We start from the raw sequence: 22612 nt of genomic DNA, 5'->3' as shown, positions 1-22612 counted from the left end.
TGAGATAGCTGAGTTGGTATCATTGTACTTGTGATTGCCAGCATGTACTGAAACACACAACTTAAGGGGGCTTTTGCTTTTTCCTTTTGTGTCAACCCTCTAGTCCACCCCGTAAGCTCAGGTAAGTGCTGGAATGGCCACTGTCTATCCCCTGAGGGGTAGCAGGAAAGAGCATAAGAGGTACAGGACATCTAGTAAGTTGACTATCCCACCACTGAAAGTAGCGATTTTGAAATAATTTAACTGTGAAGAAAGATGAATAAAGAATAATAGGTAGAATAAAAATTTATTTTTATTTAAATTTCCGTGCACATACGGAAAGGTACGCAGAAGGTTACATACTAACATACAGATGGTGATTAGCTTTTTATTGATGGGGATTATTTATGATACATATTTTCCTGGTTTTACTTATTTATATTTTCAGCCTTTTCTACGGTGAATACGTATTGTTATCTAATTAAGGGTGATTGAGAGAAAAGGGAACATGATGGATCCCTCCTCAGGAGGCTATGCTTAGCTGACCCTGGTTGCTTGATGTATGTTAGAGATGGAAGGAACAGACTAATGTGGGGTTGCTCTAGCTGCCACCCTTTGCCAGAGAAGAAACTGTACCAGACCCTGCACAGAGATCTTCCACATTGGTTATTTTATTGAAGCACCTCAACAACCACCCAGGGCAGGTATTGCTTATCTCCATTTTTACAGATGAGGAAACTCCAGACCGGGGAACGTACGTGATATGTCTAAGAACACATAGTTCAATTAGAAAGGGAGTCAAATTCAGTTATACATAATTTATTCTGAGCTTCCTTAATTTTAGGTAAGAAGAGACACCTGCCTTGATAAATATTACACACTTATTCATTCATCTCTCCTTGCTGCTTGTGTACATTTGGCATTAAATTTTTTTAAGCAGCAAAAATGGATTTCTTCGGGAATAACAAAGAATTGCAATTCGGGACAAGCAAGCTAGGCAGAACCATTTGGCATTATATCAATTTCACATTCCAGCCCTCAGTTCTTGGACATCTTGTGTTTTAGTTGTGGCTTCACTCTACCTGCGTATGGAAAAATTGCTCTAAGTGAAGTGGCAATGCTCACAAGAGCATTTTTACCAAATTATGTCATGTGGTTTCAATAGTAGCTTTGTAGGTAAGTACTGTCATTATCCCTGTTCTGCAGTGGGAAAAAATGGAAACCCAGAAAGTTTAAGGAATATCTGTTTATGGGTCAGAAGTCAAATCTTCCTGCAAGGCTTCCTTGAGGTAAAGGAATCTTTAGTCTCCATTCTGCTCATACATCCTTCTCCTCATCAGCAACAACTTCCAATTCACTTCAGTTGTTTCTGACATTTACTTCCACCTTTCTAAAGTATATTCTCTTAGTTCTTCCCTTAAGAATTATAAATATTAGCTGCTTTCTACATGAGGTTTTAGCATCTGAGACCTACTTCTCCTTCCAATATGGTAGTAGCTCTGTGTTTGGTTCCATCAGCACTCGATGTTCCCATTACCACCATGTTAAGTGTGGCTTACTGCCATGCCAGTTAATATGCTATAATTGAATTTCCTTTCTAGTCCACTGTTTGCCCACCTCAGATTAAGAATCACCTTGCCTCTTTTTGTTTGATTAGTAGTTTACTATCACCACTTCTTTGCAAACTCCCCAGTAAAATGGAAAAATCCCTCAGAATAGTCATTTCCATGTGGTCAGATGTATTTGGCAATCTGTCAGCTCTCTTCTTTTCCCGGAGAACCTCTCCTGGGCCCTTCCATCCTCTGTCCCATCTGGATCATATCTCTTTAGATGGACTGTACAGCTGGTCCTGACACTTTCCTCCTCCTCTTTCCCGGGCTGAATCCCTGGGTCTTGGACCCCATGTCCCCTTGTTTTCTCCTCCCTTTGATTTGGTGGAGCACGTCCTTCAGTACAAGGACTACTTCTATTAGACCTAGTAGAAGGGCCTTTAGAAAAGGACCATGGATAATAAATTTTTTTGAGACTTGCATTTCCCAAACTGTCTTTATTCTATTCTCACATTTGATTGATTGTCTGAGCACTGAATTTTAAGGTTGAAAGGTAATTTCTCTTGAAAAATTTGGAAGATGTAATTTGTCTTCTAGTTTTTAGCTTTACTGTTGAGAAATGCCATTTTGATTTTTGATTCTTTATATGTAATCTGTTTTTCTCTTGAGAAACTTAATGAAAATATCTTTGGCATTCTGAAATGCCACTGTACCCGTTGTCCCTGAGTTTAGAGTCACTCTGATACAATTTATTCACAAAAAAAATTTCTCATCATCGCCTTCGTCATGGGGAGTGGGGGGCAGAGAAAGAAGGAAGCCCCAGGGTCTGTATGCTCATTACCCAGATTTGTATTCTTTTTTTTTAACGTTTATTTATTTTTGAGACAGAGAGAGACAGAGCATGAACAGGGGAGAAGCAGAGAGAGAGGGAGACACAGAACCTGAAACAGGCTCCAGGCTCTGAGCTGTCAGCACAGAGCCCGACACAGGGCTCGAACTCATGGACCATGAGATCGTGACCTGAGCCGAAGTCAGATGCTTAACCGACCAAGCCACCCAGGCGCCCCTCATTACCCAGATTTTTTAAAAATATTTTTAAATACTTGTTTATTTTTGAGAGAGAGAGAGAGAGAGAGAGAGAGAGAGAGAGAGAGAGAAGAGGGCAAGAAGCAGGGGAGGAGAGAGAAGAGGGCAAGAAGCAGGGGAGGGGCACAGAGAGAGGGAGACACAGAATTCAAAGTAGGCTCCAGGCTCTGAGCTGTCGGCACAGAGCCTGATGTGGGGCTCGAACTCCCTAACTGTGAGGCCATAACCAGTTGAGCCACCCACGTGCCCTACATTACCAAGATTTTTAACCAACCTGTCTGTTTTCTTGTCTCTGTGGTTTACTGTTGCCGTCTGTGGTACATGGTGCCTCTAATGGCTAGGCCTTCTGGGGATCTGGTGTAGGAATGACTTTCTCCTCTGACATCTACTATCTAGGTGTCTCAGTGCTGCTAATTCCTCCATCTGTTTTCTGTCTTGTAAAAATGAGTTCATTTTAACCACTTGCTTTTCACTTCTATTCCATTCCTTGCCTGTGAGTTTATACCTTTTCAAATGTTGACTTGCTTTTAAAAAAATTTAATGTCTATTAATCTTTGAGAGAGAGAGAGAGTGAGTGAGTGCGCACGGGGGAGGGACAGAGAGAGAGGGAGGCACAGAGTCTGAAGCAGCTCCAGGCCCTGAGCTGTCAGCACAGAGCCTGATGCAGGGCTTGAACCCACACACTGTAAGATCATGACCTGAGCCGAAGTCAGATTCTTAACCGACTGAGCCACCCAGGTGCCCCATCAAATGCTTACTTGCTTTTTAATGGGGTTTTGGAGGGAGCAAAGATCTCTCATCTCCTGTGTTTAACTGGATGTCCTAGAACAGTTTTCTGTGCTGTTGGCTGAATCATTTTGGAATGCTTTACCTGTTTGTCAGTTTTAGATTTTAAAATACCAAGTTTGCTTAAAAATGGGAGTTGCCCTAAGCTGTTGCTTTTGTGTTTGAACAGGATATAGCTGAGGCCACAACTGTCACATTTTAGGCTTCTTTAATAGTCCCAAGGGATCTTAGTGCTACCTGGAGAGGGAGGCCCCAGCCATGAGCAGTCATAACTGGGGGGTGACAGTCATCTAGCTTCTGTCTTCTCACCCACATGCCTTGACTCCATACTTAGGGGAGGTAGCCAGGGTCTAAGGTCATTAAGTAGAAAGATTCCTAGACTTCCTTTTTTAAATTATTTTATTCTTTTTAATTTATGAAGTAAAAAATACAGGTAAGACTGAAGCCCTCTAAGACAATAATTCCTCTGACCCCAGCAAACACACCTTACTCACTTTCCTCTCCCATGAGAGGTAACCATTATTGTCAGGTTGGAGTATAGCTTTCCATACCTTTACTGCTATGTGTGTGTGTGTGTGTGGTTTAATAAATGGATAAATATTCTAAAATATGTGCTTTTTTTCCCCCTCCTCATGGTGTTATTTTGAGGCTGTTTCTATATTAGTGTATGTGAATTGGCCTGACTGGACATGGTATGGATATGTAATGTTTTTTAGCCATTCTTCTGTTGCTGAAATTTTAGGTTGCTTCTAATTTTTCTCTTTTGCAAATGCAGCTGCTGTAGAGATGCCTATTTATGCCTCCTTGTACATATATGTAAGTATTCCTTTAGGGCAGGTACCAAGAATAGAATAGAACAGGAGTTGGCAAATGATGGCCCATGGGCCAAATCTGGTCTACTGCCTATTTTCGTATGGCCTGCAACTAAGAATGGTTTTTATATCTTAAAACTGTTTTATTCTGGGGCACCTGGGTGGCTCAGTTGGTTAAGCATCTGACTCTTGGTTTCAGCTCAGGTCATGATCTCATGGTTTGTGAATTCAAGCCCCATGTGGGACTCTGTGCTGACAGTGCGGATTCTCTCTCCTTCTCTCTCTCTCTCTCTCTCTCTCCCTCCCTCCTCCCCCCCCCACTCGCTCTCTCTGTCTCTCTTTCAAAAATAAATGACTTAAAAAAACTATTTTATTCAGTGGTCCATACTCTCCCTACCTGTTTGAAAGACCACCTTTAATATATAGTCAATATCCAAGTATACATGGGTTTGTTTTAGGGCTCCATTCTATTGTATTGATCTACTCGATTCTTCCTATTTTAAATACTAGAGTTCTATAGTATGTCTTGATTCCTGACATTGGTATTTATATCTGAATTTGTTAGGTTTGCAATGAATTGTAGCTTAATTTGGGTAGCGTTTGCATGTCTGTGATATTGACTCTGAATTTTCAATCATGAATAGTTATTTATTCAAGCCTTCCCTAAGGTTATTACATAATGATTTATCATTTCTCCTCAGAAGTCTTGGACACTTCTTTGTGGATTATTGCTTTGATATAAGAAAGGTACTGATTTTTGTTTTGAGTTGATAATTTTGCTTCTTTCTTGTTTAAATCTTTTGTTAGCTCTAGTAATTTGCCAGTTGTTTCTTTTGATTTTCCTAAATAGATGGTCATATCATCTACAAATAATGACAGTTTGTCCTTGCCAACAAATTTAACTCTTGCTGCATTTAATTGTCTTGTGGTACTGACGGAGACTTTCAGCGTGGTTTTGAGTGACAGAAGAGAAAATGTCTTTTTCTTAAAGCTAGTGGGAGGGAATACCTGCTCTGGGTTTTGACATATCTTCTTTATCAGCTTAAAGAAGCTTCCTCTTTTCTTTTACTAGTTGGCTTTTTTAAAAAATCATGAATGAGTGTGCAGTTTTACTTAATATTTTATTAGCATCTATGGATTGATCATAAGATTATCCTCCTTTAATTATTCTCATAAATTTCTAATGTTTTTAATACTGAATCCTCCTTCCATTCCTGGGATAAATCCTACTCAATTGCAAGTATTCTTTTAATCACTCCTATATTCAATTTACAGGTATTTAATTTAGAATTTTTAAGGCACTGTGTATAAGAAAGATTAATTCATGATTTTCTTTCCCCATATTGGCTTTTTATGACTTTAGTATCAGGGTTATACTAGCACCATGAAATAAGTGGAAGCTTCCCATGATTTTCAATCCTCTGAAACAGTTTCCGGAAATTGTCTGTTCCTTGATCTTATGGTAGAACTTGCTCATTAAGATCATTTGGCCAATTTTTCTTTAAGTGTAGAGCTTTGACCACTGTTTCAGTTCTTCTGTGGTTATGCTTTTTCAGCCTTTCTACTTTTTCTTTGAGAATTTTAGGCAATTTATATTTTCTAGATACTTTGTTTCTCAGCTACGTTACCAAATATATTGCTATATAATCTCCAAAGAGTTTTAAATCTCCTATATATTATTATCTCTTGTTGTTTATTTGGCCTTGTTTTCTTAATTCATCATTTATAAATATATATATATATTTTTATAAATATATATATTTATATATATATTTATAAATATATATATATATATATATATATATATATATTTTACTCTCTGTAATGGTTTCTTTGCATTAGATAAAATTACCATGTCTCTTAGTCTTGACAGAGTTGTGTTGTGTAGAAGTTGAACCATGTCAGTCAGCCTGGCCTGAGCTTCTAATTTTTTTCTCAAACCTTTGTGATTGTCCAAGTTCAAGTTACCTTCTTCATTCTTAACGGCCTTCTTAGCTGAAGATGTGCTAAGACCTGTTAGTGTGCCCTAGGGGAGGGTCACAATCAGCACCTTGATGCAGTATGATTAGAATCTAGACCCTCAATCATCAGCTGGGAGAGTATATATTTAAACCTGTTTCCGAGGAAAAACTGGGAGATGGGAACTTTTGCCTGCTCAGTCTGTGCCAAGACTTGGTGTGTGGTCTCAGGAGAGTGCTCCTGTGCCTGTTAGGAACTGCTTCTTTGGTTGCTGCAGTCCTACGGGACTTGTGAATGGAAGCCTCAGTGGCCACCAGAGCTAGGCCATTGGGGGACCTGTTCCTTGGACAGCAGCTGCAAAAGCTGGCATGCAGGTGTAATTCAGGCTCCTTCCAGGGAGATACTGGCAACTTGGAGTGAGCTGGAGGGAAAAGGTGGGGGAGGTGTCCACCAGCCTCCCAGTGACCTGGGAGGATCACAGACATTCTTTAGATGTGTGCTAAATGAGCAGTCTGACTCTCAGGCAGAAAATTTTAAACTATGCAGTAGACCTCTTTCAGAGAAAGACTGGGAGATTTTTGCTTGCTCTCTTAGTGGTGACTCTGGGGAGAGAGCTGTGACAAGTGCTCATGTGCCCCTCAAGACTGCTTCTTTGTTTGCTCGTCTTGGGGGCCTTATGAACACAGGCACCATTGGTTTTCAGAGCTAATTGCCTGTTCCTGCAATGGGAGTCTTAAAATTTGGGGTGCTAGATGTGGGGTTCAGAATCTTTGTTCCTCAGGGATAAGCTGGGAATTAGGGTTTTTCTCCCAATTGTAGGATGCTATGTGGGGGGTGGGGTTTATGGCAAGAGTATGTCTCAGCCTTGTCTGCCTGTTAAGATGTGGGTATTTTCTCATTTACCTGATGTGTAGGAGTTTCTCTGCCAGTTTCTGGATTTCTTTCAGTGTAAATTGCTCCATTTACTGAATGTATAGCTGTGCATGCAGTGCAGCCCCAGAAGGAGGGAAGGGGAGGAACCTCTTGTGTCGCCATCTTGATAGCCTCTCCTCTTCTAAGATTGTTTTGCTTATTTAGGTTCCCTTGAGATTCCATCTTAATTTTAAGATGAGTTTTTCTGTTTTTTGGAAAAAAAAAAAACATCATTGGGGTTTTGATAGGGATTGCCTTGAATCTGTAGATAGCTTTGGGTGGTATTGTCATCTTAATAATATTAAATATTCCAATCTATGAATATGGATGTCTGTTTCTTCTTGAAGTGTTTTGTAGTTGTTAGTATATAAGTCTTTTCCCTCCTTAGTTAAATTTATTCCTAAGTATTTTTTTTCTTTTTGATGCTATTGTAAATGGAATTCTTTTTCTAATCTGCTTTTCAGATGGTTTATTGTTAGTGTATAGAAGTGCAGCCGATTTTTGCATGTTGATTTTTGTCTTGAATCTTTGCCGAATTTTTTTTCATTAGTTGTAACAGTTTGGGTTTTTTTTTATGTATATAAAATCTTTAGTTCTTTCTACATATGAAATCATTTCCTTTGCAATCAGAGATAAGTTTTGCTTCTTCCTTTCCAGTTTGGGTGCTAGGCCTATTAATTTTTATTCAGCTATTTTATATTCTTACCTTTGATCTTTTAGGTGTCATTTTCTGAGGGGATATGTTAAATCTCCTACTCTAATGGTGAATTCCAATTACTTTTTTAACTTCCGGTGTTATTTTAAGCCATATTGTTCTTGAAAATATTGAGCTCCTGAAATTGACACTTGGTGAATATCTATCAACCATTGCTTAAGGAACACATGCATAACTAAGTACTAGTTTTTGACGTATTTGAAGTATCTCAAGGAAAAAAACACTTCTTGAAGATCTACTTTGTATTTGGCACTGAAGGGACAAATATCTTGAAGATTCCATTCTAGGGGAGGGACACACAGTGCTACACAGACATAAATTTGTACAGTATAGCAGGCAGCATGAAGACATTTGAGTTAGGGGAATGTGTGAATCCCTGTACTATCCTTACTACTCTACTTACCAGTGTATGACCTAGGACCTGTTACTTAAAGTCTATGCCCTTCTAGTTTCTCCTTTGCAAAAAGGGAATAGTTTCTCCTACTTAGCAATATAGCTTAATGTCATCACATAGTGAATTTGTTTTTGCATCAGAAATTGTATAGCTAAAGCATATAGATTGATACTATCTATCCCCTGGGTTACAGAAACACAGAAAAGGGGTGACTGACTCTGACAGGGTTAGAGTAGCCTATGTTTATCAAATACCAACTGTGAACTCGGAGTCTGAGCTTGCCCGGAGCAGTGCAGTTAAAAAGTGGGCCCAGAACCTGAGCACCATTTGGACTGGTCCAAAGCTGTTGGTCTCCTGAGCTGACACTGAGCTGGAGCTTGAAGAAAGAATTAGGAGGACACATTTTCAGTAGAGAAAACAGCTTGTGCAAAGGCACAGAGCTGTAAAAGTACGTGCCATGTTGGAAGAACAGTGAGTAGAGCTGTGTCATTAGCAGGAATCAAGGTTGGAAAGTAAAATGAGGTCTGATTGTAAAGGACCTTCTTTGGATTTTAGTCTCAAGTAGTAAAAGAGCCACCAAGATATTTTGCGCAATGGAGGGACATATTCAGTGTACCTGACGAACCAGAGGGGGAAAGGCCAGAGTATAGCATGCCAGCTAACAAAGAGGCTTCTGTACAATCCAGAGCAGAGACATGAGGACTAAAAGCACGGCCATGTTGGTAGAAGAGCAAGAACACGGGGTGAGACAGTACTGTTGGCCATTCCAGAACTTTTGGCAGGATCCCAGCCCCTCAAATATGGCTTAAGTTCTCTGATTATACCAAGAGCTTATTGTTTGCTTGGCTATTTGAAAGCCCCCTGAAATTGCTTCATATGCTGCATGGATTCGGATGCCAGACTATAGGCTGTGCTATTTTTAACCAAGCAGGATATGTAAACTGTGGAGCAGGTGACTTGTCCATTTAAGCAAAGTTGGCTTTGTCTTTATCACCACAGTATTTGATTCTCTCTCAGGAGCATACATTGCTTAGATCTCAGTAGTAGATACTGGAAATTTTCATTTCATTGACCAGATATATTTTGAAGCTTCGTACACTTACAAGAAGGAAGGAGGTGCTGCTTTTGAGTGCCTTCATATATTCCTTTGGCATGGATATAGGATGGAATGGAACATTAAGGAAGTCAGGAGATTCTGTAACTTATTTAGGGCAAAGAGAGAGGCAGGTGTTAAATAACTAATTACTGAGCACACACAGAGTATTCATGGGTCTTATGTGATGCAGATGGAAGAATAGCACTCACCATACAGGGAGGAGCGTGAGAGAGGGGTTACTCATGAAACATGGACTTCTGAATGGAAGGGACCAAAGTGCCTTGTCCAATGAAGCGCGGGGAGAGGTGTCCTGGCGGGTTGGCGCAGGATGGGACAGGAGTTCGGGTCTTCCTGAGTGTTTTGCCCTGGCCACCCTTCTCTTTCACAAGAGCTCTGATTGTTTCTTTGTTACCTTTGGTCTCATCTTTACAGCCTGTGGGGTGTTTACCCTCATTTACTCTCCCTGGTCTCCAGCAATATCCCCCATGCCATTTCCTTGTGCATCCTCTCTTACCCTCTGGGTAGCATTTTTATTAGAAAATGAAAGACTTCAGTGATTATATGGAAGAACTGTGTCCAGCTGCTCAAACCCACCCAATTTCTTTTTTTAGCTTCTTCCCATTTAAAAATAAACAGTATCAGGTCCCACTTGCCAAGCCTTTGTCAGTCTCCAGCAGCCATTCCTCCGGCCCATCTGCTCCCCCAGATGCTCAGCCTGTCCCCTCTTCCCAGCTCGGCCCCACATGCAGCCCCTCTGTGGACGAGCGTGGGACCCACTGCGCACAGCAGTCTGCAGCCCCACCGCGCCATCTGCCTCCCATCCTAGTGCACATTCTGAGAGTAACTTCTGACCCAGTTTCCACACCACCCCAGGACCCAACTTGTTCGCCCCAGCCCAGGTCCTGTGATTTCCAGGGACAGGATGCTGACTGGAAAAGAGAGAGGAGTTTCCATAGAGATAGGAATAAACACAGGAGCTGACACCTCACAGGAGGAAAGGCAAACTAGTTTGACAGTTTAGTTCTGCCCCAAGGTTTACTTTGTTTGGGTTAGTTCCTTGTCTTTGGAAGTCAGTGTCTTAGAGGGAAGTATAAAGCAGTGCTTTGAGGGAAGTTTTAAAGTACGCTGTCCTTACAAAGTGTTCCCACACCCCATGTCTTGTTTCTTCTATCAGAGACCCTGAACTCACGCAGAGGAATTAGAGGTCTACCTTGGGTGTGTGCTTCTAGGTGTTCTGTGGGGCTTGCTGTATCCAGGCCCAAAGTCCAGGATCTGCTAAAGAGTGGGTTATATCAATGCTAACATGGAGAGAAACCATCTCAACCTGTTATTGAAGCCAGAGTCCCTGAGGGAGAACTGGTCACCCTAGGGTAGGAAGTGATACTTTCTATTCTTCTTCTTTCCTCTGGGTCTGTGGGGTGTGAGGGAGAGAAGCCTCGGGACTGGTGGCACACCATGCCTATCTGTGGTTGGCACAGGAGGCTCCTCTCAAGTTGGGTGCCAGGGGGTGGTGGGTGGGTTAGGGGAGCCTCACATTGGGGCACTGTGAAGAGCACTGTCCCTGCCCTGGGATGCCTTTCTCTGGGCCCCAGGGGAAAGGGGGAACGTTTTTGGCATCGCTCCTAATGAGGCAGGAAGGGAGGTTCTGTGCCCCCACAGACCAAGAGGGAAGTGGGCTTATAAGGAACATAGAAGAAAACATTTCACCCATGCTCAAGAGACACTGTTGACATTCTGGGCAGGACAGTTCTGTCTCACACATTGTAATATGTTTACTATCCCTGGGCTCTGCCATCTCATGCCTTAATTTTGTTACCTTGGGACAACCAAAAGCTGCTCCGCAAGTTCTAACCATCCCCTGGGGATTGGAAAACCATTCCCAGTTTTTTGCTGCCAGGATATTGAATTGCCGTAGCCTCATCTTTCCTATGGGAAGAGTCCATGACCAGACCAGAGCTCTGGTGTATCCTGTTGCGTTTGTGTTAAAATCAGATTCTGTTTACCAGTCATTGCCTTATCTGACCAAGTTGGCAATTCCTATTTTCATACCTGATGGCTCCTCGCTATACACTGGCTTATTTCCCCATTTGGAGCACAGTCCATCACATGACCTCTCCTACCAGGGAGGCTTTTCAGCACCTGAATCATGACTAACATACGAGGCGTGGCCTGTGCACACGAACAGATAGCCTGTATCCTAGACGTGAAGGACCACAGGAGTGATGGCAACAATGGCTACAGGATATCTAAGGAGACTGTGTAAAAGAAATCAAGAGTTTTTTTTTTTTATTTAAAAAAAATTTTTTTTTCAACGTTTATTTATTTTTGGGACAGAGAGAGACAGAGCATGAACGGGGGAGGGGCAGAGAGAGAGGGAGACACAGAATTGGAGACAGGCTCCAGGCTCTGAGCCATCAGCCCAGAGCCCGACGCGGGGCTTGAACTCACGGACCGCGAGATCGTGACCTGGCTGAAGTCGGACGCCTAACCGACTGCGCCACCCAGGCGCCCCAAGAAATCAAGAGTTTAAAGTAGGAATGTTGACTCCATGGCCCTAGAGATGTAGAAAGTCGTATTTATTGGTGGAGCTGGCCAGATATACCCTTCCAGCCTTGCCCATGTGACTTCTTCCCTCCTTAGGACCTCTAAGCATGGAACTTGGGTCTGGAGTGTAAATCAGGGGCTGAAAAACCAGATGGCTCCCAAGGTAGAGGGAGATCCCCAGTGTCTAAACCGTCACCTCCCGCAGTGTTTTCAGGGACTCCGAAGAGGAGAGATGGGTTCTAGCTGAGATTCACATCCCCTTTGCTATTAACCGTGGGCTATCCGCACAGGCCCTCTCTTTTGTTCCTGGTGCCTCTCATTCTGCTCTCCCACTGATCCACAGGGCAGAGAAGTGATGCTGAGTCAAGTTTGCTGCTTGTGGGCAGGCAGGCTAATTTTGTTAGTTCAGAGGATGGGGCTATTAGTTCAATCAGGTTTTTGGATTTACTTTATTGTCTCCTACTTTGGTAATCAACAACTGCCTATAAGCATCTTGATTTCTCCTTTGTATCTTTCTGGTGTGTTGATTCTAAAAGCCTGTGCCTTTAATGTTCTTGCTTAGTTTTTGCAAAATTAACTCTTTATAAAAATTGAATTGTAGCCCATTTTGTCAGATTTTAGATGTCCTCCATTGCCTCTGAGATCAGAGGCTCTTTCATATTTGCTATTATTTTGACTTTTTTTTCCCTAAGCAGAAATAGGAATTTATTGACTCATATAGCTGAATAATCACAGAAGCAAAGGAAGATCTGTTAGAACCAGAGCTTCGGGTGCTGAAATGAGGAGCCCTGTGCCTCCAGGACTCACTCTCCGCCTCACCTCCTCCCTTGCTCTGCCCCTTGCCCCACACCTCTGCCTCCTACCAGCCTGGCCCTTGCCCCCTACTGGGTCACCTGGCTCCTCAGTCCTGCTTAGAACTAAGCCCAATGCAAAGAGCAGTTTCCTCTCTCAGTATCTCTCAGTTGGTTATTTAATAATTGTAATCATTTCCTGTAAAAGGAGAACCACTCTGAGCTTAACCAATCTACGTGCATTCTGTGTCATTGACATTAATATGGAAAAGATTACATGGAGCCTTTGAATTCCCCTAACAGGATGTAAGGTTGGAGGACACAGGTGGGCTTGGAACAGAAGTGCCAGAACATCTGACTCACCGGGTCCCTTAGAAATGAAACACGTTATCAGTGGTCCTGTACCTGGAGAGAATTATTTGGATACATTTGTGCCAGTTAGGGTAATCTATATTGTCTTAATTTATCATTCTGAATTTCCCCCTTATCTCCCTCCTTCCTCTCTTCCTGCCTCCCTAGTTACTGCTGATTGAGCCAGTGATACACAGAAAATATCTTCTGCTCTCAAATGCAGAAACTGGTAGATTAATGTCTCCCTATTCTCAGAGGTGAAGAGTGCTGAATTACAAGCCCATTTCATGCCCATGTCTTTTTCATCACCGTTTAAAAAAAAATTTTTAATGTTTTATTTTTGAGAGAGAGAGAGACAGAGCGCTACTCGTAGGGGAGGGGCAGAGAGAGAGAGGGAGACATAGAATCCGAAGCAGGCTCCAGGCTCTGAGCTGTTAGCACAGAGCCCAACACGGGGCTCAAACCCATGAACTGCGAGATCATGACCTGAGTTGAAGTCGGACGCTTAGCTGACTGAGCCACCCAGGCGCCCCTTGTTTTTATACTGTGTAATTAACTCTTGTCTGGTCTGACTTGACAGTGTCCTCTATACATGCTTGTGGCCTTTTAGAACAAGGGAGAGACTAGAGGTCACCTTGTCTGGTAGCCTCTAACTGGGGACATGTCAGCATCATCTGAGAGCTTTCCAGAACAATGATGTCCAAGCAGATGACTCAGTGCCAACTACACAACTTATCTGTGAGAAGATCACACTTTACTTTGACATAATGGTGGCAGTAAAACCATGCTCCAAGGTGATGCCGGAAAACACCATGGATGGGGTGACATGTGATTGCAGCTGTATCTGAGCATATAGAACAGAAGCTGGAACTGGCAGGAGAGGAAAAGAAGAGGGGGTCAGAAATTGATTTCTCTAGGTTTCCAAAAGACACTGACCAAGGCTTACACAGTGGCCCCAGATAATCCGTAACAGACTTGCCAGAACTAAGCAAGCCTCCTTCCAGAGACACCCTCCAGCTTAATCCTTTTCTCATACTAGGAATTTGGTTAATTCAGATTTCTATTTGTAATTGGAGCACAGCTGAAATCAGGATGCAAGTGATCCCAGAAATATGTAGGTTTCAGGAAGATATTCAGGAACGATCTCCAAACCCTCTGCTCTCTCCTTTTTCTGTGTCTTTGGATTTGATGGAGGTATTTGTCAGAAACCCTGGGGCCCTTTGGCCTTGCTGTTGCACTGCACCTGGTTCTCATTCTGCATATGCAGTCCCTAAGAACAGTCCCTGTGGATGTGTCGATGGCGCTCACACACTCCAGGCACAGCACTCTGCCATCTTACTCAGGAGGACCACCAGAACAGTCAGTACCAAGAAAGAAAGGCTCTGTTTACTTGATGCAGTCCCCAAGAGGTTATTAAAAGGGAAGGAAAAAGTGCAATGAAGCCCTCAGATGGACGAGCAGAATTCTTTATCATCATCATTGTTGGAAACCACCTCTCTGTTTCCTGCGTATTTCAGGTGCTGTGACAAGCGGCCGCTCTTGGAAGCTGCCGCAGGCTCACTCTCAGTGGGGCGTGTACCCTGAGCTCTGATTCCGGGAATGAGGTCGGCTTGTGCTGATTCTCCTGCTCCCTCTTAATGGGATTCTTCCTCACAGTGGGTCAGATTGACAGGATGGCTTCCCAGAGTCAAGTTACCTGGCCCAGAACATCACCCTGATCTTGACCTCGTTACATGGAGTTGTGTTGGTTATAAGGGAGCCCAGTTTAAACAGTTCTTATACCTGTAGTTCACATGCAGAGGATGTGTGGACACATTCATTCTGGACAAATCTTGACTAGCTTCAGTGCTTGTGTGAAACGTGTCAGGGGAAGCCCGTTTGGCAGTAGGAAGCAACAAATTGGGGGTGCATCACTTCTTAGACCGGAGTGAGCATGACACAGGAATGGAAGTTTTTATGGCTGCGTAAGTCCTGCCCCAGCTCAGGCTCTGGGCTGGGTGTCCTGGGCTGGTGCTAGAGATGCCCGGTGGTACCTCAGCACTATTTTTGTGCCCCTCCAGTGAGACACCACCTGCCTTTTCCCCACAGATTCACTTCCTCTCCCCACAAGCCCGCCGTCGATTCCACGCCGCCTTTGCGTCTTGTTCCACCTCCATGCTGATCCTGTCCAACCTGGTGTTTCTTGGGGGCAGTCAAGTTGGGAAAATCTACTGGAACAGGATCTTCATACAAGGTAAGTTGCCTGACAACGCTGTTTTCGGTCAATTTCTTGTTTTCCACGTATGCTGTTGCCACATACCTTGTGGTACATCTGTGTGGTGTAGCGGGAGGCGTTCATTGTTCTGTTTGTGGTATGTGACCCATAAAATACCAACCAGAAACAATTCCCCGTGTTTAGCCATAACGTTCAGGGGCCCCTACGTCGATGTACCTCTCGTCTATTACATGCGGCACTTAACATTAAAAGGTATTATCCCAGCTCTCCCAAACTCTGCTGTTGCCTTCTACTAAATTAATACTCTGGTTTTTAAAAAGTTTCCTGGGGCACCTGGGTGGTTCAGTCGGTTAAGTGTCTGACTTCGCCTCAGGTGGTGATCTCAGGGTCCACGGTCCACGAGTCCTAGCTCTGCGTCACGCTCTGTGCCGACAGTTCAGAGCCTGGAACCTGCTTCGGATTCTGTGTTTCTGTCTCTCTCTGCCCCTCCCCTGCTCACGTTCTGTCTCTCTCTTTCTCTCCCTCTCACTCTATCAAAAACAAATAAAAAACAATTTAAAAAAAAGTTTCCTAGTCTTCCTTCCTAATCATCCCAGCCTTCAGTATACTGCAGAAGTCTAACCTTTCATTTACCGCTCTGAGCATCCTGGCCAGCAAGGTCCTGGAAGCCCCACTGTGCTCTCATGTAGCTGTGGGCTTGGCACCCAGATTTGCCACAGCTCTTTGTTGTAGGTGTTCTTGTCTGAACAGCGGGATGCCAACACTCATGGCCAGTCTTGTATGTAATGTGCAGGAAGCAGTGTGTGTCGGTGTCCTCCAGCAGGTAAAATGCTGGTCTGTGGGGGTTACTGTGGAAACACTGCATTAATAATCGATCATCATTTATTTATGGTCCCTACTGCTCTTAGGCCAGAACTAAGAGCTCTGTCACGGCCTTGGGAGACTTGGGAGAATGAGGCCTGCCTACAGTGCACATTACTCCAGCCAGTTTACCGGGTGTGAAAAGCCAAGGTCCCCTGTTCTGTTTCCCTGACCAATGGCATGGTTTTGTGCCTTTGGTCTGGGAAGTTTTGCCAGGCGGTAACGACGTGATTGACTGCATGACCAGGCTGTCGTCTCTACATACGGGTCCCTGAGGAGCCAGTGATGCTTTCACTGCAGCTTTTTTCATACCAGAAATAACCCCGGCACAGCTGCGTGAGCCCAGAATGCCAGGTCACAAGTCTAAACCATGGCAGCTTGGGGGAGCCAGGCTCAAAGGGGCCATGAGAGAGCCCTGCTCTGCTTTCCTCTCGTCATTACAAAACCCCTCTTTGATCTTACTTTTTGAGAACTATCTTAGCTGATGGTTCCTGAAAAGACAATGTACTTTTTAAGTGGGAGCCGTCCTTTAATAAAGATGGGAGCCGATGGGGTGCAGAGGGTCTCGAGAAAAAAAACACGCTCCTTGAGGTGGGCGACAGTGTCCTACTTTCCTGGCTTCCAACCACAGTACCTAGCATGACGCCAAGGACGCTGTGACTCGGGAAAATGCTGACTTGGGACTTGCTGGTCACATGGACAAGAAGGCTCCGATCTTTGCTTCCGGAAATGAGGCCTCAGGTATTTGCCACTTCCAAGGCACTGAGAATACATTACAAAAAAGAAGCACACATAAATGTAGGAGCTGAACATGCAAACAGAAATGTGTCCACAGACTGAGGTAGTTGTGCCAGATGCATGAGCGACTTACCGTAGGTCATAGGATGGAGTGGCTTACCTTCCCGCAAAAACTGGATTTCACAGAGGAGGTGGCAATTGAATTGGAGTTTTGAGCCGCAAGTAGGAACTTGCCAGGTGGAGAAGGCAGGTGTGTGGGAATAATTAACACTAGCTGCTCTGTCAGATAGTTCTGAACTCTCAGTAATCTTTTCCCATAGAAGTTTATTCTTCTCACAGTTCATTGTGGGTCCAGTGGCTTTTTCTAGGCAGTGACTCCAGAACCTAGAATGTTTCTATGTTGATTCTTTACTTTCTTGGCCTGGCATCATGGAGGAGAAGAGCACATGGGGATGACACACAAGTATTAAATATCCCCGCCAGTGGTGACGCACAGCATTTCTGCTCACATTCCATTGGCCGGAACCAGTCACGTGACCGGCCCAAGTGCAAGAGAGGGAGATGTGGGGAAGTGCACAGATATTCGTAGGTTATGGCACAGCAGGAGACAGTACATGAGGCAACCTGGAGGTGCCCAAGGGGCAGGTAAAAATGTGAGTTGGACTGTGGAAAACAGTATGGCAGTTCCTCAAAAATTAAAATAGAAATGCCATATGATCCAGAAATTCCACTACTGAAAATTTACCCAAAGAAAATGAAAATATTAATTTAAAAAGATACGTGCACCCCTATGTTCATTGTGGCATTATTTACAATCACCAAGGTGTTTGGTGATTACGAACAACCTAGGTGTTCGTAAATAGATGAGTGGATAGAGAAGATGTGGTATGTATGTGTGATGGGATATTACTCAGCCATAGAAAGAATGAAGTCTTGCTATTTGTGACATGGATGGACGTGAAGGGTATTATGCGAAGTGACGTAAGTCAGACAAAGGCAAATACCATATGATTTTACTTACATGTAGAATAAAAAAAATAGTTTGGTTTTTACAATAAGCATGCAAGAAATAACATTCTTTGGTTGGATATTGAGGTTGAGATTTTCCAAGGAAAACTGTAGCTCATGGAATAGCGGTAGAAATGATCAACTGATATACATAAAAGCTAAATTTTTGCTAAAGTAATTCTTCATCAAATAAATATAGATGGATAAGGCAAAGAAGAAAGCCCTGAGTATTCAAGAGTCAAAATGAATGATACTTGTGAATATTAACATTCAGTTTCATTTAGTCAAAATACAAAAGCTAACACAAATTTATGGAATTACCAGGTCATGGATTTTAAAACCATCAGTCACTTCCACGATCACTATGATTATGATGCTATGGCCTGTGATAATTCATTTACAAACATTGTACTCTAACAAAGGGGGAAAAATGAATTTTTTGAATTTACAAATAAATAATATTGATAATTAAAAAAAAATAAAAACAGAAACAGACTTGTGAATACACAGAGCTGGTGGCTGCCATAGGGGAGAGGGACATGGGGTGGGGGGTGAAATAGGTGAAGAGGATTAAGAAGTACAAACTTTCAGTTATAAAATAAGTAAGTTCCAGACATGAAAGGTACAGCATAAGGAATATAATTAATAATATAATAATGGTACGTGGTGCCATAATGTAGCTATACTTATTGTGGTGAGCGTCGCACAGTGTATGGAATTGTGGAATGACTATGTTGTGCCTCTGAAACTACTAATACAACATCGTATGTCAACTATACTTCAGTAATCAAGTGTTTGTCTGGATGTGGGTTACAGCTGGGGAGGTTTGGACTACATGAACTGTGGGAGTCAAGGGCTCACAGGTACATGAGGCCACGGGGGGTGGATACAGGTCCCCAGGCAGCAGGCACAGAGTGAGAAGAGAGCAGGGTGGGAGGTGTGATCTGGCTGTGCCGGCACATAAAGTGGCGGAGGAAAGATCACAGCTATAAGATGTTCTTACTGCTTCTTGAAGGCATGCTTTGCCCTGCACCCTGTGGAACTAACATCAGGCACCCCGGGGTCAGGGCTCAGAAAAAAACCCGTCTGCTTCTGCCGTGCGGGTCCTGCTATGGCCTTCGACTGGATCTATGTTGTACCTTTGGAGCCAGGTGCCTGAGTCCTGGAGACCCAATCTCCAAATATGGAGGGCTCTGTGGAAGCATTTCTCTGGTTTCTGAGGCCAGGGAGGCTCAGCTTAGAAGGCATTTACTGTGTCAGAGAGTCTTTAAGTCAGCCTGGTCCCATCCCAGCTGGTCCGTCCCATGGGCCTCCTGAGGCAGGGGATGTCTACTGGGGACTTGGCAGTTCCCTTGTTTGCATGTTCCCCACTGCGGGTCTTTGAGTGAATTTCAGTATCTCCTGGAGGAAACTAAAGCAGATGGTGCCAAATCTCCCATCCTTGAGACCTCTGGATTTTACTTCATAACTCATTTGATTGACTTGATAGAACAGTAGTATGAATATTCATGTTTGGGTACAAAAAAGTACTAATGAGTTTGTAGGATGTTTCCTCATAACTCTGTTGGGGGTGTTACATTCGCTTTCTAAAATTAAAAAAATCTGAATTCTGAAACTCCTCTGCTCCCAATGGTTTCAGATACAGGATTGCTGACCTGCACATGTATCAGCTGATGAATGAATCAGGACTTTGAGACCCTGGTCGTCTCTGGCCTCTTCTTCAGCCAATGGAGTTTGCTGTTCTGAGACCCACCCCTACTCACTGAGGAACATGAGACAGGAGAGAGCGAGGGGACGGAGAGTTCAAGCTCAGTATTTAGATTTCCAGGTTGAATGGGAAGGTGGCCCTTCCCCAAGGGTAACACACTTGGTCCCTGTGCACCTTGATGGGCTGGGCCCTGCTGTAGTGAGATACGGGAAGTGGTAATGGGTGTCCTTCCAACAGATCTTGCCTCTGTGAGTCCTGGAAGGGCAGGGAGGGGCAGCCAGGCATCTGAGGATGGGGGTTATAGAGGAGATTGCAAATCTCCCCCCCCCACACCCCCGCCAGAGAAGGGGCTGAGAGGATACAGCTTCGCTAGTTCTCAGGGAGCCCTTTCCCCACATCGCTGATGTGCCTGGAAATACCTCACAGTTAGCCTGGAGATGTTGGCTTAAGGTCACTATCTCCCTATCTCCAGTTCCTTGGATTTTGGCATGGGTCTGTTTGCTTTAAGCTACAAAGCTTATTTTAGTAGCATATGTAAAAATCTCTAGCCTGGTCTCTATGCGGCTGGTAACACCAGGCTGTAAAATCAGACCCTGCCCTTTCTGCTAGGCACACTGCCCTACTGCCAGGAAATTGGAAGATGTCAGCCAGCAGATGGGAATGCTAAGCGGCCCTCTCAAGGCATCACACACCATTTTTATCGGGTGTTCTCTCTGCTGCAGGGGTTGGAGAAGTAATATTCAATTAATTACGGGAAATCATCTATATCTTTGCCTTTAAAACCAAAAGTCCCCAAACTTGTGCTATTGAAATTTACTTCAAGCAGCTTGAGGAATGTGAATGTTTAGGCCTCATATATTTAAGGAGCTTAGCTGGATCCAGGGATCTGAGAAGGATGTGTTCTGGGGATTTGGTCCCCGGACCTGCTCTAGGGGGCTCTGCTGTCGCATGCTTTGCAAACTCAGGTTGCTTCTTACATAACTCTTTGGCCTTCAAAAGCATCTGTTGATGGAAAGAGCTTTCTCCTGTCTTAAATCCTTGACGTTGAAGTATAAGTTAATTTCTTGAACAAGCAGATGATGACTGCTCTCTAACTCAGAAATATCAGTGAGTTATAACTCCAAGTCTGCAAGACCAAGCTCCATAAAGCAATTGTGTCTCAAGTATCCTTGCGGTGCCCTGTAGTCCTGCTACAGCTGGCAGTGCCCTGTGTTCGGAGGGGATGGATGTACATTGGGAATATATCTGGCCTTGAGGGGCTGAGAGCTTTATTAATGTTTGTGTGCAAGGTGGTGTTGCTTCTGGAAGGTCCATTTGCTTTTGTCAGCAGTAGGCAGGGACTCTGTAAAAAAGGGACCTAATCCTTTCCCAAGAGGTAGGGACCTAGATCCTGCATCTAGGGTTTTGCAGTGACAGAAATTTCATAGGGACATGGTATCCACCAAATATTCTTCTGCCTGACTTCTCATCACACACACACACACGCGCACGCTCAAACACAATCAAACACACACACACACACACACACACACGCACACTACACCTGTTTCCCTCCTTTTGTTGCCTGATCTAATTTGGCAAACTCCATCTCAACACTTAGTTCCTGGAGTGGCCCTGTGCCAAGGCAAGGAGAATGTGGTTCTTTTCCAGATTGCAATGAGAGAGGAACTAGTAGTTTTTTGTTCTGTTTTGTTTTGTTTTTTATGCAGGTCAGAACCTTTACACTCCCCATATTTGCTTACTATTTCTAGCTGAGAAAGGAGAAAGTAGATTTCCTCCCTGATTACTAGCTTGTCCAGGCAACTTATTTGTCTCCTGACTCAAATGGCTCTGGACAGGCATTTTATTTAAAGCTGAACTGGGGTATCACACTGGAAATTCTGGAAGGCTGTGGTTAGATAGAAACTCATTGCCCTCACATCTTGTTAAGTTCCTGGGACTGAAATTTCGTTTTTGATGAGAGAAGACAGGGGGCAGAAGTCAGTGTCTCAGGGGCCTTTCTTTGTGATTACTTTGTCTCGCCATCTTCGCTAGCCGTCACCTTCAAAGGGAGTTTCTGTTGCTCCGATCGATCCTGCTTCTGCCTCACTGGATCCTGTGCGAGCTGTAGAACAGTTAGAGGAGCAGGGGCTTCCCACCCATCGTACTCACGGTAAAGTTGTTTGTAGATATAGGTTATAAGGTTCATCCATGGTTACACATTGGTCCATTTATGGCTATTCTTGGAATCTGAATTTCAAGACTTAGAGATGTCTTGGTTTCATCTTTACTCTATGCCACATGGTCTCCCAGATGGCTTGGACATGGGTTTTTTAAAAAGCACTTCAGGCCAAGTCACTAGGTATAGGACATGAGAAACAGTGAGTGGGAGTTCTTATCCAGCAGTGCGCCTGGGGTTATGTTAAAGCTGAGAGGATTTCTAAAATATCTAGAAAGGAATTTGAATCATAGTACATTTAAATACTACTTTCTGTAAGATTGTGGGAAACTTTTTCCTGTTAACCAGGAGTTTCTGTGAATTCATTTGCAAAGAGTTTTATGGACTATGGGAACATTTTAAAGCAGTCTTTACATAGAATATCAGGTAAAGACTAGTAGAACTTAGGCACAAATAAAAATAATTTTGATTTTTACTGTTTTATTAGCATATAATATTTGAAATCTCTACTTCTTGCTGGCCCTAATCTACATGCCCCCAATCATATATGTGCGGGTGATATGCAGAGGTATATTACAATCAAATCACTATCTTATACATTTTAATTTTTTTTAATGTTTATTTATTTTTGAGAGAGAGACAGAGTGTGAATGGGGGAGGAGCAGAGAGAGAGGGAGACACAGAATCGGAAGCAGTCTCCAGGCTCTGAGCTAGCAGTGCAGAGCCCAATGCGGGGCTCAAACTCATGAACCCTGAGATCATGACCTGGGCTGAAGTTGGACTCTTACCGACTGAGCCACCCAGACGCCCCATCTTATACACTTTAAATTAATACAATATTATATGTCAATCATATCTCAATAAAATGGGGGACAAGAGGAAAAAAGCATATTACAAATATGTAAATAGAAATTAAAGTCAAACCAAAATAATTTAAAAAATCTAAGTC

General features: G+C 43.4%; 1 protein-coding gene across 17 annotated transcripts in view; it reads left to right on the top strand.

Moving 5' to 3' along the window:
* The window catches only part of HHAT (hedgehog acyltransferase), a 318442-nt gene that overhangs the window by 248110 nt on the left and 47720 nt on the right, over positions 1-22612 (top strand). For 5 of the 17 annotated variants that reach the window (XM_045049162.1, XM_045049161.1, XM_045049163.1 and 2 more), the window contains 2 exons: positions 15064-15208; positions 15564-17747. The exons of 1 other annotated variant lie outside the window; for it this stretch is intronic. In XM_045049162.1, the coding sequence (XP_044905097.1) occupies positions 15064-15208; positions 15564-15811 (393 nt within the window). In that variant the 3' untranslated portion in view covers positions 15812-17747. Of the gene's footprint in view, positions 1-15063; positions 15209-15563; positions 17751-22612 lie in introns of those variants that run through there. 11 more of the 17 variants (XM_045049157.1, XM_045049155.1, XM_045049156.1 and 8 more) reach the window with 6 other exon arrangements.

Source organism: Felis catus, chromosome F1 (genome assembly GCF_018350175.1).
Source record: "Felis catus isolate Fca126 chromosome F1, F.catus_Fca126_mat1.0, whole genome shotgun sequence".
Taxonomy (NCBI): domain Eukaryota; kingdom Metazoa; phylum Chordata; class Mammalia; order Carnivora; family Felidae; genus Felis; species Felis catus.
This window is presented reverse-complemented; position numbering and strand designations above follow the sequence as displayed.